Below are 17,905 nucleotides of genomic sequence, written 5' to 3'. Positions count from 1 at the left end.
TCTCAAAGAATGTGTTCTCGTGAGACAAAAATATTTTTATTTGTCTGTTTCCAATGCTCGTAAAATAAATGCCAGAGCTTAAATTTATTTTTGCAGCACAATTAAGCTTTTCAAACACTTCTTTCAGTTTTCCAATAATTTCGCTGAGATCAAGTTTCGACAATTTGAAATTGAATAGTCTATATCTCCCATTCTCTATCTCAGTATTGTCAAAGTGTTGACAGGAACAAAGTTCCTGCTGCAACTGTTCGTTGATCTGATCCATTTTTTCCGATTCTAGTTCTTCCTTCAACTTTTCGCTGGATTTGGTTCCAACTTTTGTCGATGTTCCGTGCTTCCGTCTCTTATGTCGTTGAAGAGAATTAAAACTTTGAATTTCCTCCAAGCATGTAGTGCACACCGTACTAAGCTTCTTATTTTGACGAGCGTGATGCTTTGCAAGTTGGTACTTGAAACCTCTTTTCACTTTTAATAGAAAAGTGGACACTTGGGACAAGATAAAGTTCCACTATCACCAGATTTTTTGTGCCGAGCCATTTGCTGCTTGACAGCCATTGTCTCGCACTTTTAGCATTTGTCCGTGAGATTTCTATCAAGAGGAGGCATAGTATTGCCGTGTACCGAAAAAAATGAATGAAGATTAGCTAAAGTAACGAGCAACTGTCTCTGAAAAGAAAGTAAGAATGAATACAATTTTTGGTTTGTTAATTGGAATAATTCGTATGACTCATTATTTCCATATAGGAAATGACGTAGTTTCTATTTTTTTAGGATAACGAAAGGAAAAAGTTCCAGAACTTCCTAGGAAGCAATTACAGTCTTCCATTCTACATTGGATTTTAATCCAGAAATAATTATTCAATTGTGTGTTTTTGTTCCTTGGAAGAAAATTAGAAATGTGAATTGACATTTAGTTGTCATATTTCTGTTTTGTTTTACATTTTTTTTACAAAGCAAGTTTTTTCACCTCAAAGCGGTCTTTTTCACAAAATCTGTTCATTATATTTTTGCGCTCCAAGGGAAAACATATTATTGTGAGTGAACTAATTTTGCCATTTTATCGATAGTATACTGAGTGTGTTTTTTACAGTAATTTTATAACATTAGAGAGGAAAACTGTTATAATTGAAGATAATTTATATACGATTGATGCCAACGTAATAATATTAGAAACTACAAATCAATCAAATTTCAGTATTAACAAACTTCGTGAAACATGTTGATCAAAAAACACTTACATGTTTTGGGGACGATTTACGAGAAAAGAAGGTATACCTGATGCATACAAAACTGATGAAATTGAGTATCGTCAGGAGTACAAATGCGAATTGTTCATTCTGAATTACGTCCCCGATATATCAGAGCATTTCAGCAATGTTTCACAAACCTTTTTCTTTCTCTTCCAGACCCAATAACAATAGTTTCATCACTACAAAGCGCTTTGTTTTTCCATTATAACAACGACTACAGTTTAGTGTGAATAGTAATCAGGTTTGGAATTCTTTTACGTAACGCATATATTAAAAAAATTGCTTCCAAAATGGGACCTTTTTCTGAGATTGATCTGAAATTTCACGAACTGGAGAAAATTTATCAATTATTGACTTTTTTTGGTAAATTGTGTAACCTCATTTCAACTAAAATAGACTATTTTAGGTGAACAGTAGAGTCGGAAACTTGTACGTATCCTTCACTTCCCACCCTTTTAGGTACTTTCATCCAAATTTTGTTTTTAATGTGAGTACTTCCAGAACTTTCAAGCTAACCGCCACTTTTTCTAGTGAAATCTTCCATCTTCGGTAACTGTTCTGATTGGATAGAGCCTACTATATAGAGGATGTTATATTAGCCATTATCATTTGATCTAGCTTCTCTGAAAACATCATCGATACTGTTTCTCACCATTTTACTAACTATTCATCAACACTTTATCCTGCGGTCAGTTGAGTTTAACATTCACTTTCTTATTTAAAAAACTGACTTTTGTTCTAGCTTTTGCCTAAATCTAATTTAGATAATCCCTTTTCTTCCGAACAATAAAATTTGCTGTTTTCTAACTCACTCTCCACTGATCAATTTTACCTCGTTCTCGACTAGCAACTTTTGTTCCATTCTCAACACTTTCTTTTATAAATTATCATCTATCATTTAATCCAAAATGGAGTTCACTGTTTAAACAAAAAACTTCTCTACTCCTTTTCTTCCAATGAGGATTGCTTGGATAGGAATTAGAGAATTATCAAACGGACGGTGTGTGTCTGTGATCACTGTACCCATTACTTTGTGGCTGAGCACCAGCGACAACAGTTTGACACGCATCATCAGGGATGAGAACCAATTGCGATCAATGGGACACGAAGTTGCTGATGTTTGATGTTAGTAGGAACAACTATCCTCACGTTAGTGGATCTCATTTTCCCTCCGAATACGTAGCTGGAAGCATTCAGTACACATTTCTGTGTGAGAAAGGTCAACTTCCAAACTGCTGGTTCACTACGCCGGAGGTATGTCAGGTATCAAGCCCCGAGATGGAAAACATTTTTCTCCAAGTAGTTTCAAGAGCTCAAAGTAGAGAAAAAATTGAGTTGAGTATTGATACCAGTACCACCTCGTCATTTAACGATCTTGAAAACTTTGGTCCAGCGCAGAATTATAGATCTACTGACATGTCAACTACACCCTCGATGACAACTCCTTCGATTGAGGAAATAACAGCTCAAATCTTTTTGAGTGATGTACCGAATATCCCAGTCACCGTTCAAGCAACCCAACTGCCTAGTAGAATTGAGCGACAAAGAGGTTTCGGTAGTGAAATTCAGAACTTGCCAGAAAATGTTATTGAAACTATTATTGAATGTGCGCTATTTTTGAATTTCTGTTCAACATTGTAAACTATTTTGTGTTTGTTCATAAGTTTAATTAAGTTCTTGATTAACTAATAGATGTTTTGTGTTAATTATACACTTCAATTACATTATAATTTCAACTATATTTTCCAAGTTCTCAGAACAAAGATCAAGCCGAAAGTTAAGTTTGCAAAATATAGTTCAAGTGCTTGGTTATTATTAGAAACTCTGTTTTTCGCGACATCTACGAAAATTGCTAGAAATTCTTTTTGATTTTTAAGGGAATTGTCGAATTTATTTTTGATTTTTAACAAAAATGTTGAAAAAACGACTTTTAGAAATTTTTGTTACAAATCCAATTTTTAAGCTGCAAGAACAGACTCAAAACTTGACAAATTTTTTTTTCTGAAAGTCATACCGTGAACCTAAGAAAATTGAGAAGAAACTTGCTCGTTTTGTACGCTCAAATTGATTATATTTTCGATTTTTAAAGAAAAGTCTCAGGTTCATATTTTGATTTTCAAGAAAAAAATTGTTTGAAAATTCGTTATTCAACAAATAGAATGAATTCAAATTTCGACTTTTAAAATATACATTATATACATTAATATTAAAACGCAATATATAAGACAAATTAATTGATAAAAGTTTGATATTTTTAGACAAAGATTGTTTTAGTACAAACACTTTTACGTTCTAACTTCAAAGCATAACATGGGGTTATCAACTATTCCATGACCACTTAGTAAACAACCAATTTTTATTAGCTCACTCTCATACTTTCAGTTCTTAAGCAACTGAGTTAGGTCGAAGAAAGATGATCTCAATGTTTGTGTAGATGCATTTCTTCGCTCAGCTCTCAATCGATGTCTCTTGAACTTCTTTGCACTCAATCTCTTCTTGGACACGCTTGTTAGTTTTTCAACAGATTTGTTTTTCGAGTAATTTTGTACCGCTGTCTTGATTTGAGTAATAAAAAATCCTGCTTCTTCCATTTTGTGTGCGAAAAACTGATGCTTATATAAGATGTATGAGCAGTCCACTGTTTGATATTTAAAAGATAATTTATCCCTTTTTTGGAGTAATTGATTAATAGAAGATGAAATGAGAATTTTGTGATAACAACAATTTTTCTGATGTCAAAAGTGTAATTGTGAGTCGCAATAGAGTATTCACCAGTAAGCAAGTACGATTTATATTCTTTAACCGATACGGAAATGAACAATTCTTTTTTCACAATTTGTTTTACGGAAAAGTCAGGTAAAACTTGACTTAATTGGTTCCATTCTGTAACCAAACTGATTTTGGATTGAGTCTTTTAAAGAGCCGTATAACGAAGTAAAATAATTCAGTTATAATGCAACAAAAATTTTGAAAAATGACACAATTCGAGACAGCAGCTCAGAAAAATCCAATGTTTTACTTCTTCTTAATACTTCAAAAACTATTTCTCGCTAATGCAACACAGACGTGCTAAAGATCAAGATAAATAGTCTACTCTATTTCAAATATTTGCTCAACTTCAATTGTCTGACTAAGTTCCCTTTTAAGGACATTTTGCAAAATGATGTAATCAAATTTTCCAAATTTGGAATTGAAAGAAAGCTAATGACATCATTACCAGAAAAGGTGATTATAAACAATAGAGGGAGTAAAAATACAATATTTTTCTCTGCCAGATAAAAATAATAAAATGTCTCTCTAAAGTCTCTCCGTTTTATTGAGTGCTCCTTCTATGTTTACCGATTCTTAATCTAAAATTCGAACTAATTCGATTCCCTTTTATGTAGACTTAGTTTCCCAACCAACGATTTGGGAGGTTCCCAGATTTTTAAAAATAGACAAGTTACTCTAAGCCAACTATCCAATTCTTCGAAAAAGACAATTTTGGGACCTTTGAAAAGTACCAACAACTTCGAATTGGAGATTAGGAATTCAAAAAGTTTTGTTTTCTCAAGAACAATATCTTGAATGGGGAGTTGGAACTTAGTGAGCACCCAGCTCAACTGAACAAGAAGCCAAGTATGCAGATGTGCTGCAACGATGTGACAAAATCAGGGAGGTCAGCATAGGACGAAATTGACGAATACATGTGACTTTATTCAATAAGTTCGGGAGAATCCAGCTTCAATTTATGTGCAGGCTCAACTCTATTGTCGTAAAGAAAACAATGAGTTTAAGCAATTATTTTATGCCAGCTAAACTTTGAACTAGTTCAAGGAACTAGTTCAAAATGTGAATGACTTTTCTAACATTGAACAATGTACATTTCAATGTTAATTGTTGTCTGATTTTATAATGTCTTTATCTTCCCTACAATAAAATTGTCTTTTAAAAATCTTTGATCTGAGAATGAGTTGGAATATTGGTTGCTCGAGAAACTTTTTTTTTGAATCTCAGAGATAAGTCTTTGAACAAATTTTCAATTGAACAAATAAGGTTTTTCAAAAATTTTCTCAAAATAGAAAGTTTGGACGAAGAACAACCATTTTATATCGTTCAGATAATCAACAACTTATCATTTCACAACATCGTTGGAACTAATATCAGTGAAGTTGTCTGACAAGTTTTGAATTAAAAAAAAGATTTCGAGAACTTACTTGAGCCTCTACCTTCACTTTTATTTTATATTGGAAATTTTAATAAAACTTACCTTGACTTGGACGAAGGAACGTAAAGTTGATAGATATTGTCATTCTTGTCAACATATTCAATTGTTACGGAAGCTTACTTTTAATGTCTACCGAAAAAACGAAAAAAACTGTTTCTTAGTAGCCTGTAAAAACTGGGACAAAAATATAAGTTTGGAGGAAATATAACCAAATATTTTGCCATAGAGGACTGATCGGTTATGGAAATTCCTTTTTAGACGTTTTCTCTGCTAGTTTTCCGATTACATGCTATACTACACGATTCTGCTGGAGTTTTTAAAGCAACTACAAACCAGGGTCCAGGATACTGTTACATGTTACCTAATTTTGCCAGCTCATGTTTCGTGGGACATTTAACTGGCTAATCTTTTGTACTTTTATTAAATTTTACCATCAAATTTTCAAAATGCTAGAATGCTAATCATATTTTCATTATTCTAACCTGGAAAAAAAATGTCTCTTGTTGTGTTTGACATTGAGTGTTTGGAGGGGAAGACTGTTAAGGAGTTGTGTGTTTTCAGAGACGGAATTGCTTTGGGATACAGTTTCCTACCCCCCCCCCCAAAGACTACAAACCTACGTTTCAAGTGAAACGCTAAAAATTTACTTGAGATAAATAGGAACAATGGACAAGTCGAATATACTGAGTTGTCATCAATCATTAACCTACATTGTTCACCTACAACAAAATACTTTGCAAAGGGGGTTAGAGAAGTGTAATCTCTCAAATTGCTTGTGTAAAGACGTGGAGAATCTAGATTCTCTTTTGGGCCTTATTTGTCCAAAAGTTTCACTTCTCAACAAATCGGATACTGACTGGGATTTTAGCAATTTTCTGTATCTACACAAAAAAAAACGTTTCACTGTGCAGAGAAAAAAGCTTATGCTTACGGAAGTTGTACTCTTGGTTTTTTTCTATAAAGTATGATATTTGTAATTTTCAATTGTATTTGTGATCGTGTTGTGATTAACTATTTTCATTTTACTTCTTTTTAAATCAGAGAAGGCGCATTGGAAGATGATTTGTTGGGAAAACTTCCTACGTAAAGGAAGAAAGATGCTTTTGTTTTTGATTTTGACCTTTTTCATAATTTAACACTCGACTAAATGTAGTTTGGTACTCTTATCAACTTTTTGTACTATTGTCATGTAAATGTTTGATTAATATTGTATTTGAATGTGCTAGTTTTATACTGTGTCTGTTGTTTTCTACTTTTTAATTCTTTTCTTTTTTAAACATTTTAGATGTAGTTTTAAGGCAAGAGATAGTTTGGCTCTTGCTCTTTATTGTGTGCTATACCTAATCTTATTACATTGCGGCGGTTATACCTAATCTTATTACCTTACGGAGCTAAACCTAATCTTAATACATTGCGATGGCTTTACCTAATCTTAATACATTGCTCCGGCTATACATAATAAAACATTGCGAAGGCTTTTCGCAATCTTAATACATTGCGGCGGCTATTCTTAATCTTAATACCTTACGGCGGCTAAACCTAATCTTAATACATTGTGACGGCTTTATCTAGTCCTAATACATTGTTGCGGCTGTACATAATCTTAATACATTGTGGCGGCTATACGTAATCTTAATACATTGCGGCGGCTATACCCAATCCTAATACCTTGCGGCGGCTATACCTTATCTTAATACATTGAGGCGGCTATACCTAATCTTAATAACTTGCGGCGGCTAAACCTAATCTTAATACATTGCGGCGGCTATACATAATCTTAATACACTGCGGCGGCTAATCGTAACCTTAATAAATTGCGGCGGTAGTACCTAATCCTAATACCTTGCGGTGGCTATACCTTATCTTAATACATTGCGGCGGCTGTACCTAATCCTTATGCATTTCGTTGGCTGTACCTTATCCTAAAACGTTGCGTTGGCTACACCTTATCCTAATACGTTGCGGCCGCTAAGCCTAATCCTAATACGTTACAGCGGTTATACCTAATCTTAGTACATTGCAGCGGCTATACCTAATCCTAATACCTTACGGCGGTTATACCTAATCTTAATGCATTGCGGCGGCTATTCGTAATCCTAATACATTGCGGCGGCTATACCCAATCCTAATACCTTGCGGCGGCTATACCTTATCTTAATACATTGAGGCGGCTATACCTAATCTTAATAACTTGCGGCGGCTAAACCTAATCTTAATACATTGCTGCGGCTATACTTAATCTTAATACCTTACAGCTGCGAAACCTAATCTTAATACATTGCGACGGCTTTACCTAATTTCAATACATTGCTGCGGCTATACATAATCTCAATACACTGCGGCGGCTATTCGTAACCTTAATAAATTGCGGCGGTTGTACCTAATCCTAATACCTTGCGGTGGCTATACCTTAATACATTGCGGCGGCTGTACCTAATCCTTATGCATTTCGTTGGCTGTACCTTATCCTAAAACGTTGCGTTGGCTACACCTTATCCTAATACGTTGCGCCCGCTAAGCCTAATCCTAATACGTTACAGCGGTTATACCTAATCTGATACATTGCGGCGGCTCTACGAAAAAAAATATTGCATTTTGAAATTTGCTGCGCGTACAATTACAGTGCGCGCTGCCTGTACGGTTCCCGTGCGCGCTGCCTGTACAATTCTACTGCCCTTCTCTGCGCGTGAAGAATAATGACCGGCTCCCAAAGATGCAGCTAATCTACTCAGACTACACTACTCGCGCCCCTGGATTTATACCCTATCTCAATTCAATACGGTAGACCCTATCTGAAAAATACCACTATACCCTATATTAATACATGGGGTCTATTACTACTGATGTAGCTTACCTGTTTTCGCGTGAATTTTTTTTGATCAAATGGGACTTTTGATATCAACTCTCAAAAAAAACTCTCGCTCTCTCAAATTGCTAATTTGTTCCTCTCATTTTCGCTATTTTTTTGCCAGTGACAGTGTTCCAGACTCCTGGGGGCACACAGAAGGAGCCTCGCTCCAGACCTTGCTCCCGCCCACCACCACATAACTTCCATTCTCCCAGCATTGTAGAATATAGCCCCGAAAAGTTACTTCGTCACAGGACGAAACAAAGGCAAAAGCAGGGGCAAACAGTAACAAGTTTCATGATCACAAACTGAAATAACACAGTTTTACTCACCATTTGATCTTATATTTTGTTTTACCTGAAGCTACTCGACATGTTAAAAACAAGGAGTAGAAAACTTGAATCTGAAACACAACAAAACATGATTAGTCCAACATGTAAGATTTAAACTTAACTTATGTTTAGATGAGGCTTGCTATTTCCCAAACCCTTTTAGCCCTAACCACAGTTTATAGTTCAACCGACTACGACATTAATGACGATGTTTTGAAAAAAGGCATTTTATTTACCGAAGACTCAAAAATCATCATCGCGGAGAAATTCATTCCAGTCCAATTCTTAGTTCCATTTCCATTATACAACTTCAGCTTTAAAATGGAAATTAAAGACATGCTTGCTGAATTGAATAACATGTGGAAATTGCCATCAGTTCACTGTCCTCTCGATTTCTCATCACCTTTTCGTACGAATGACTCATATTTTAACGTTGATTGGATGTTCAAAAAGATTTATCATGAAGTCAATCAGTCGAAAGCTGATATTGAACTGCTAAGAAGTGAAACATCGACGTTTCTTGGTGAAAATCCAAACGTAAAGAGATGAAATCAACGCCTACTGAGGACACTCTCACGTAAAACTAGAGGAGCACATATTGGAGCTTTGGCAGCAGCAGGACTTGGTTTATTTGGTTCAGGCCTTATCGCAGGAGGATCGGCAGAATGTGGTTTGACAGGAATATTTGGTACTTGCCAAGACAAGTCTGGAACAAATGCAGCTAATATAGAACATTTGCGTACAATCACTTCAGTTCTCACAAGTTACATCAGCCAATTAAGAACTAATACCGATGAAAAGTTCTTCCTTGTTAGCAACAAACTCAAGAAAATTGAAGAAGCCATGACTCAGATGACAGAAATCCAAAACATGAATTGGCAAGTGATACAAGAACAGTTTATTGAACGTTATTAAAATTAACTTCAATATCCTCAGAGACTGCAACCAAATGCTGTTTTCAAACCAACAGCTGAATTTCAATTTTGACACGATGGCAAGCCTTTTTTCTCGGCTATATTCCGACGTTAAAAGTTATAGAGCTTCAGTCTACACGTATCGGATCAATGTTTTGACCGCAATTCCAATCCTTATGCAAAAAATATTGCCAATCTCGTTGGTTCCCAAGAATCTCTAAAGCCATTTTAAAATCTGTTGGAGAGGATTTGACTTTGTCTGGCAGTAGATTATCATTGGCAATCCCCTACAACACCGATTTGCTTTCTTATTATGAAGCAAAACTCCTTCGAGATGCCGTAACAGTCGAAAAAGGTTTGATATTGACCCTTGCGATTCCGTTGGCATCCCGAACTACAGCGTACTCTACGTACAGAGCAAAGGTGGTCCCTATGCCACAATCAGAACCCAGGATGGCAGTTAGATGGGTGACTGAGAACCCATATCTTGCCGTGTCCGAGGATCAAGATGAAACAGTAACTTTATCCCAACAACAATTCGATCGTTGCATTGGTTCCTCGAAGTACAAGATATGTCATGAGCTGTTCCCGTCTCAGTCAAATCAATTTTCGCGGCTTGCAAATTTGTTTTTGGAATCCATACTCGAAGGCAGCTGAGACATGTGACACGGAAGTGTTCTATCTTCCAACAAATGTCCAGGCAGAAAACTCGGGCTACGGAATTTGGATGTTGATATCAGCCACAGATGCGTTCAGTATACGCACATAGTTTGGAACAAAACCTTAATAGCCTCGGATCTACCACAGACGGATGCAAAATTTGTCTCCTAACGGTAGAGCGCGGTTATCAGGTTAAAGTTGGTGATAATATCGAATTACGTTCCGATTTGGAAGTTTGTGACAAAATAACACCCAAATTTGTAGACGTGAAACTACCCGATCCACTGGCACATTCGATGGATGTCGTGCCCGCATTGGACAGCTTGCCTTATTTTGAGTCACGAACGGTAGCCGGAGCCGATTTATTGAACTAAGTCAGATGGAAGACCTAGTGAAAATAGCAATGCCACTAACAATGGAAATGAACAGTCTCAACGCCACATTCAAATCTACTCTGAAGGAATATGTCCCATTGAAGATGTCATTAACATTGTCAATTGTTGTTTTCATAGTTAATCTATTTCTTCACCGGTTATTCATGTGGGCTTATCACAAGTTTAAAATCGTTCGTGTTATACTTTCATTTTTTCGATCACCACATTGTGATATGAAGCCCTGTTATATCATAACTATCCTTAATTGTGATAACTCTTACGAGATCGATCAAAAAATCGAATTATGTAAAGATGTCGAAAAGCAGTTAGCTATTTACATTCAAACGGGCAAACAATTGATACCATTCAAAGAAGTGCTTCACCTCATGGGAAAAGAGACGCCCAGTAGGTCTCAATCAAAATACTCATTAAACTTGACCAAAAATACAACTGATGTACATGTTTCTTCAAATGACATCACCGATCCAGCTAACTCAACTGTATAATCGGAGCAGTGAAATTGTGAAATATAAATGTATCTCGTCTTGAACCCGATTCTCGAACTGGCGCCCAATATTCGATTTCCGATGACATCTTGTCAACTTATCCGACTATCAACATGGCACTGTCTATTTCCTATTTTTCTACGACATGTATTATTGGACTGGAACGATCATATTGTGGCAAATTTTCAACCTGCATCTTTTATATCCAAATGTTTTTCACAACAGCGATGTATCCAAATTTTCAACGTCGATGACTAATGGACTTCACATTTTTTGGAGCCCGGAAGTGATAGAAAGGAGGGGAGTGTGACGTTGTCGAAAATTCGATGATATAAAACATTTTGAAGCATGTTATTTACTCAGAACATTCGATGTTTTATTAGAAGCAAGCCCCACCTAATTTCTTTGTTTAAATTCAGAACAGAGAATTGTATTTGTTAAGTTCAGTTAAGTTATAAACTATCATAATTATTGAACTAAAAGATGCTTACCAAAATTCTTGATACTGCGCTGAAAAGAATCGGATCCACTACATCCGCACACACAGCCATCCACAGACATCCTAAACTCTTAAAAACTGTTGAACATCTACGCATGCAATATATCTACGAATATAATTAGCAATACCAACCTGCTACAATCTTGTGGATCTAATGGTATTTGACACACGTCATTTTCAGTTTTTTTTCGTTTGCGTGCTGAAGTTTTTCGTCACACCTGACTTACAGCAATCTCAAAAATGGCCTACTGACTCTAAATTTGACTTTTCTTGAATTCAAGGAGATAAGGTTAACTGTGTGTATGTCGCACTAATTCATTGTTATTTGAGAGCAGTAATAGAAGCAGCAATTATTGATACTGATTATTAATCAAAATCGGCATCTAATGGAAAGAACTTATTTGTCTTTTTTTACGTTTACATCTTTTTGAGACTGCGAATCTATCAAGCTATCGGGGTTCGTGCTGACAATCTGCCAGCTGTTCCAGAGCACTGCGATGCCATATATTTGCGATTTATTAACAAATTGAGTTTTAGATGCTCAAAAATCTTTTCAGCCGTATATTTGTTTCCTGGTAACGAGGGATATAACAAACATTTTTTATGTGGGGTCGTAAAAACACGGAGATGTTGATTATAGACGATTATTTTCCGTTCGCTGGAAACAGTTTCAAACGTTGCCTCAGAATAAATGTTAAATTATTGTTGAGCTAAAAAGCTTCGAGAATAATAACTTTTAAGTTGGATTACGGATCAGACAAATCTTACACAATGATATATGTAATAACTTCAATAATGTTGGAAAGTTGAGCTGAAATATTTTTTGCTAAAAAACTTGTAACTATTTTTATGTTTTCAGCGCAAAGAAATGACAACCAAGCACAAATTGTCTCTAGATGATGTGATGTTTGCGCGTCTGTACTGCATGGTCAGGTCTTCATCTTCTGTAAGTTGCTCATTATGTGATTATTACCTCAAGTAAAATATTACGCTCGCCAATTATTTAAGCTCGCCATTGTCTGGTGGAAGGAGATAAAGACAATGTTTAATAGTTATGATGTTTAATGTTACAAATTAGATCTTTAGAACCACTGTTCTGTAAGATTGCCACAATACAATTTTGTCTAGTCAAGTGCTATCTTATTTGAAAAAAAGATAAATAAATACTACTTAAGGGTTACCAAAATGGAAGATAAAGACAAAATTTAATAGTTTTACAAATTAGACTTTTAGAACTACTGTTCTGTAAGATTTGTCTAGTCAAGTGGTATCTTATTAAGCCAAAGTTATCCACTCTTACTATCCAACAGTCGGATCTTTTCCGCTACCACTCCTTATCAGCAGTCCTCTAGTTATGATACATTGACTGCAAGCCCGTAACTCCAAAAATTCTAAGAGAACAAGAAATGCGCTGGTGAGAAAGATCGGCATAGTCTAAAAACAGATAAGAAGAAACTAAAGTTGTCAATTATTAAGAGACCTGGTATTTATCATTGAACCCATTGGCAAAAATGCTACATTCTATCTGTTATATTGTTGGTATCTATTCAAAGAAAAATTGGGTTGGACTTGAGTTTTTGTTTAGAAGATATTTGCGCGCTAGCTGATTTTTTGTGCGTTTTAACTGCCCTCAAACAATGTTGGAGTTTTTGTTTAGAAGAAATTTGCGCGCTAGTTGATTTTTTGTGCGTTTTAACTGCCCTCAAACAATGTTGGAGTTTTTGTTTAGAAGATATTTGCGCGCTAGTTGATTTTTTGTGCGTTTTAACTGCCCTCAAACAATGTTGGAGTTTTTGTTTAGAAGATATTTGAGCGCTAATTGATTTTTTGTGCGTTTTAACTGCCCTCAAACAATGTCGGAGTTTTTGTTTAGAAAATATTTGCGCGCCAGTTGATTTTTTGTGCGTTTTAACTGCCCTCAAACAATGTTGGAGTTTTTGTTTAGAAGATATTTGCGCGCTAGTTGATTTTTTGTGCGTTTCAACTGCCCTCAAACAATGTTGGAGTTTTTGTTTAGAAGATATTTGCGCGCTAGTTGATTTTTTGTGCGTTTTAATTGCCCTCAAACAATGTTGGAGTTTTTGTTTAGAAGATATTTGCGCGCTAGTTGATTTTTTGTGCGTTTTAACTGCCCTCAAACAATGTTGGAGTTTTTGTTTAGAAAATATTTGCGCGCTAGTTGATTTTTTGTGCGTTTTAACTGCCCTCAAACAATGTTGGAGTTTTTGTTTAGAAGATATTTGCGCGCTAGTTGATTTTTTGTGCGTTTTAACTGCCCTCAAACAATGTTGGAGTTTTTGTTTAGAAGATATTTGCGCGCTAGTTGATTTTTTTGTGCGTTTTAATTGCCCTCAAACAATGTTGGAGTTTTTGTTTAGAAGATATTTGCGCGCTAGTTGATTTTTTGTGCGTTTTAACTGCCCTCAAACAATGTTGGAGTTTTTGTTTAGAAGATATTTGCGCGCTAATTGATTTTTTGTGCGTTTTAACTGCCCTCAAACAATGTTGGAGTTTTTGTTTAGAAGATATTTGCGCTCTAGTTGATTTTTTGTGCGTTTTAACTGCCCTCAACCAATGTTGGAGTTTTTGTTTAGAAGATATTTGCGCGCTAGTTGATTTTTTGTGCGTTTTAATTGCCCTCAAACAATGTTGGAGTTTTTGTTTAGAAGATATTTGCGCGCTAGTTGATTTTTTGTGCGTTTTAACTGCCCTCAAACAATGTTGGAGTTTTTGTTTAGAAAATATTTGCGCGCTAGTTGATTTTTTGTGCGTTTTAACTGCCCTCAAACAATGTTGGAGTTTTTGTTTAGAAGATATTTGCGCGCTAGTTGATTTTTTGTGCGTTTTAACTGCCCTCAAATAATGTTGGAGTTTTTGTTTAGAAGATATTTGCGCGCTAGTTGATTTTTTTGTGCGTTTTAATTGCCCTCAAACAATGTTGGAGTTTTTGTTTAGAAGATATTTGCGCGCTAGTTGATTTTTTGTGCGTTTTAACTGCCCTCAAACAATGTTGGAGTTTTTGTTTAGAAGATATTTGCGCGCTAATTGATTTTTTGTGCGTTTTAACTGCCCTCAAACAATGTTGGAGTTTTTGTTTAGAAGATATTTGCGCTCTAGTTGATTTTTTGTGCGTTTTAACTGCCCTCAACCAATGTTGGAGTTTTTGTTTAGAAGATATTTGCGCGCTAGTTGATTTTTTGTGCGTTTTAACTGCCCTCAAACAATGTAGGAGTTTTTGTTTAGAAGATATTTGCGCGCTAGTTGATTTTTTGTGCGTTTTAACTGCCCTCAAACAATGTTGGAGTTTTTGTTTAGGAGATATTTGCGCGCTAGTTGATTTTTTTGTGCGTTTTAACTGCCCTCAAACAATGTTGGAGTTTTTGTTTAGAAGATATTTGCGCGCTAGTTGATTTTTTGTGCGTTTTAACTGCCCTCAAACAATGTTGGAGTTTTTTTAGAAGATATTTGCGCGCTAGTTGATTTTCTTGTGCGTTTTAACTGCCCTCAAACAATGTTGGAGTTTTTGTTTAGAAGAGAAGATATTTGCGCGCTAGTTGATTTTTTTGTGCGTTTTAACTGCCCTCAAACAATGTTGGAGTTTTTGTTTAGAAGATATTTGCGCGCTAGTTGATTTTTTGTGCGTTTTAACTGCCCTCAAACAATGTTGGAGTTTTTGTTTAGAAGATATTTGCGCGCTAATTGATTTTTTGTGCGTTTTAACTGCCCTCAAACAATGTTGGAGTTTTTGTTTAGAAGATATTTGCGCTCTAGTTGATTTTTTGTGCGTTTTAACTGCCCTCAACCAATGTTGGAGTTTTTGTTTAGAAGATATTTGCGCGCTAGTTGATTTTTTGTGCGTTTTAACTGCCCTCAAACAATGTAGGAGTTTTTGTTTACAAGATATTTGCGCGCTAGTTGTTTTTATGTGCGTTTTAACTGCCCTCAAACAATGTTGGAGTTTTTGTTTAGGAGATATTTGCGCGCTAGTTGATTTTTTTGTGCGTTTTAACTGCCCTCAAACAATGTTCGAGTTTTTGTTCAGAAGATATTTGCGCGCTAGTTGATTTTTTGTGCGTTTTAACTGCCCTCAAACAATGTTGGAGTTTTTTTTAGAAGATATTTGCGCGCTAGTTGATTTTCTTGTGCGTTTTAACTGCCCTCAAACAATGTTGGAGTTTTTGTTTAGAAGAGAAGATATTTGCGCGCTAGTTGATTTTTTTGTGCGTTTTAACTGCCCTCAAACAATGTTGGAGTTTTTGTTTAGAATATATTTGCGCGCTAGTTGATTTTTTTATGCGTTTTAACTGCCCTCAAACAATGTTGGAGTTTTTGTTTAGAAGATATTTGCGCGCTAGTTGATTTTTTGTGCGTTTTAACTGCCCTCAAACAATGTTGGAGTTTTTGTTTAGAAGATATTTGCGCGCTAGTTGATTTTTTGTGCGTTTTAACTGCCCTCAAACAATGTTGGAGTTTTTGTTTAGAAGATATTTGCGCGCTAGTTGATTTTTTGTGCGTTTTAACTGCCCTCAAAGAATGTTGGAGTTTTTGTTTAGAAGATATTTGCGCGCTAGTTGATTTTTTTGTGCGTTTTAACTGCCCTCAAACAATGCTGGAGTTTTTGTTTAGAAGATATTTGCGCGCTAGTTGATTTTTAGTGCGTTTTAACTGCCCTCAAACAATGTTGGAGTTTTTGTTTAGAAGATATTTGCGCGCTAGTTGATTTTTTGTGCGTTTTAACTGCCCTCAAACAATGTTGGAGTTTTTGTTTAGAAGATATTTGCGCGCTAGTTGATTTTTTGTTCGTTTTAACTGCCCTCAAACAATGTTGGAGTTTTTGTTTAGAACATATTTGCGCGCTAGTTGATTTTTTTTGCGTTTTAACTGCCCTCAAACAATGTTGGAGTTTTTGTTTAGAAGATATACGCGCGCTAGTTGATTTTTTGTGCGTTTTAACTGCCCTCAAACAATGTTAGAGTTTTTGTTTAGAAGATATTTGCGCGCTAGTTGATTTTTTGTGCGTTTTAACTGCCCTCAAACAATGTTGGGAGTTTTTGTTTAGAAGATATTTGCGCGCTAGTTGATTTTTTGTGCGTTTTGACTGCCCTCAAACAATGTTGGAGTTTTTGTGTAGAAGATATTTGCGCGCTAGTTGATTTTTTTGTGCGTTTTAACTGCCCTCAAACAATGTTGGAGTTTTTGTTTAGAAGATATTTGCGCGCTAGTTGATTTTTTGTGCGTTTTAACTGCCCTCAAACAATGTTGGAGTTTTTGTTTAGAAGATATTTGCGCGCTAGTTGATTTTCTTGTGCGTTTTAACTGCCCTCAAACAATGTTGGAGTTTTTGTTTAGAAGATATTTGCGCGCTAGTTGATTTTTTTGTGCGTTTTAACTGCCCTCAAACAATGTTGGAGTTTTTGTTTAGAAGATATTTGCGCGCTAGTTGATTTTTTGTGCGTTTTAACTGCCCTCAAACAATGTTGGAGTTTTTGTTTAGAAGATATTTGCGCGCTAGTTGATTTTTTGTGCGTTTTAACTGCCCTCGAACAATGTTGGAGTTTTTGTTTAGAAGATATTTGCGCGCTAGTTGATTTTTTGTGCGTTTTAACTGCCCTCAAACAATGTTGGAGTTTTTGTTTAGAAGATATTTGCGCGGTAGTTGATTTTTTGTGCGTTTTAACTGCCCTCAAACAATGTTGGAGTTCTTGTTTAGAAGATATTTGCGCGGTAGTTGATTTTTTTTGCGTTTTAACTGCCCTCAAACAATGTTGGAGTTTTTGTTTAGAAGAAATTTGCGCGCTAGTTGATTTTTTGTGCGTTTTAACTGCCCTCAAACAATGTTGGAGTTTCTGTTTAGAAGATATTTGCGCGCTAGTTGATTTTTTTGTGCGTTTTAACTGCCCTCAAACAATGTTGGAGTTTTTGTTTAGAAGATATTTGCGCGCTAGTTGATTTTTTGTGCGTTTTAACTGCCCTCAAACAATGTTGGAGTTTTTGTTTAGAAGATATTTGCGCGCTAGTTGATTTTTTGTGCGTTTTAACTGCCCTCAAACAATGTTGGAGTTTTTGTTTAGAAGATATTTGCGCGGTAGTTGATTTTTTGTGCGTTTTAACTGCCCTCAAACGATGTTGGAGTTTTTGTTTAGAAGATATTTACGCGCTAGTTGATTTTCTTGTGCGTTTTAACTGCCCTCAAACAATGTTGGAGTTTTTGTTTAGAAGAGAAGATATTTGCGCGCTAGTTGATTTTTTTGTGCGTTTTAACTGCCCTCAAACAATGTTGGAGTTTTTGTTTAGAATATATTTGCGCGCTAGTTG

General features: G+C 35.7%; 1 protein-coding gene across 1 annotated transcript in view; it reads left to right on the top strand.

Moving 5' to 3' along the window:
• Positions 1-17,905, top strand: part of LOC142346110 (uncharacterized) — a 134,305-nt gene that overhangs the window by 80,159 nt on the left and 36,241 nt on the right. Inside the window, exon 4 of the mRNA XM_075398613.1 lies at positions 12,450-12,536. Coding sequence (XP_075254728.1) covers positions 12,450-12,536 — 87 coding nt within the window. The remainder of the gene's footprint in view (positions 1-12,449; positions 12,537-17,905) is intronic.

Source organism: Convolutriloba macropyga, chromosome 9 (genome assembly GCF_964194025.1).
Source record: "Convolutriloba macropyga chromosome 9, txConMacr16.3, whole genome shotgun sequence".
NCBI lineage: Eukaryota > Metazoa > Xenacoelomorpha > Acoela > Convolutidae > Convolutriloba > Convolutriloba macropyga.
This window is presented reverse-complemented; position numbering and strand designations above follow the sequence as displayed.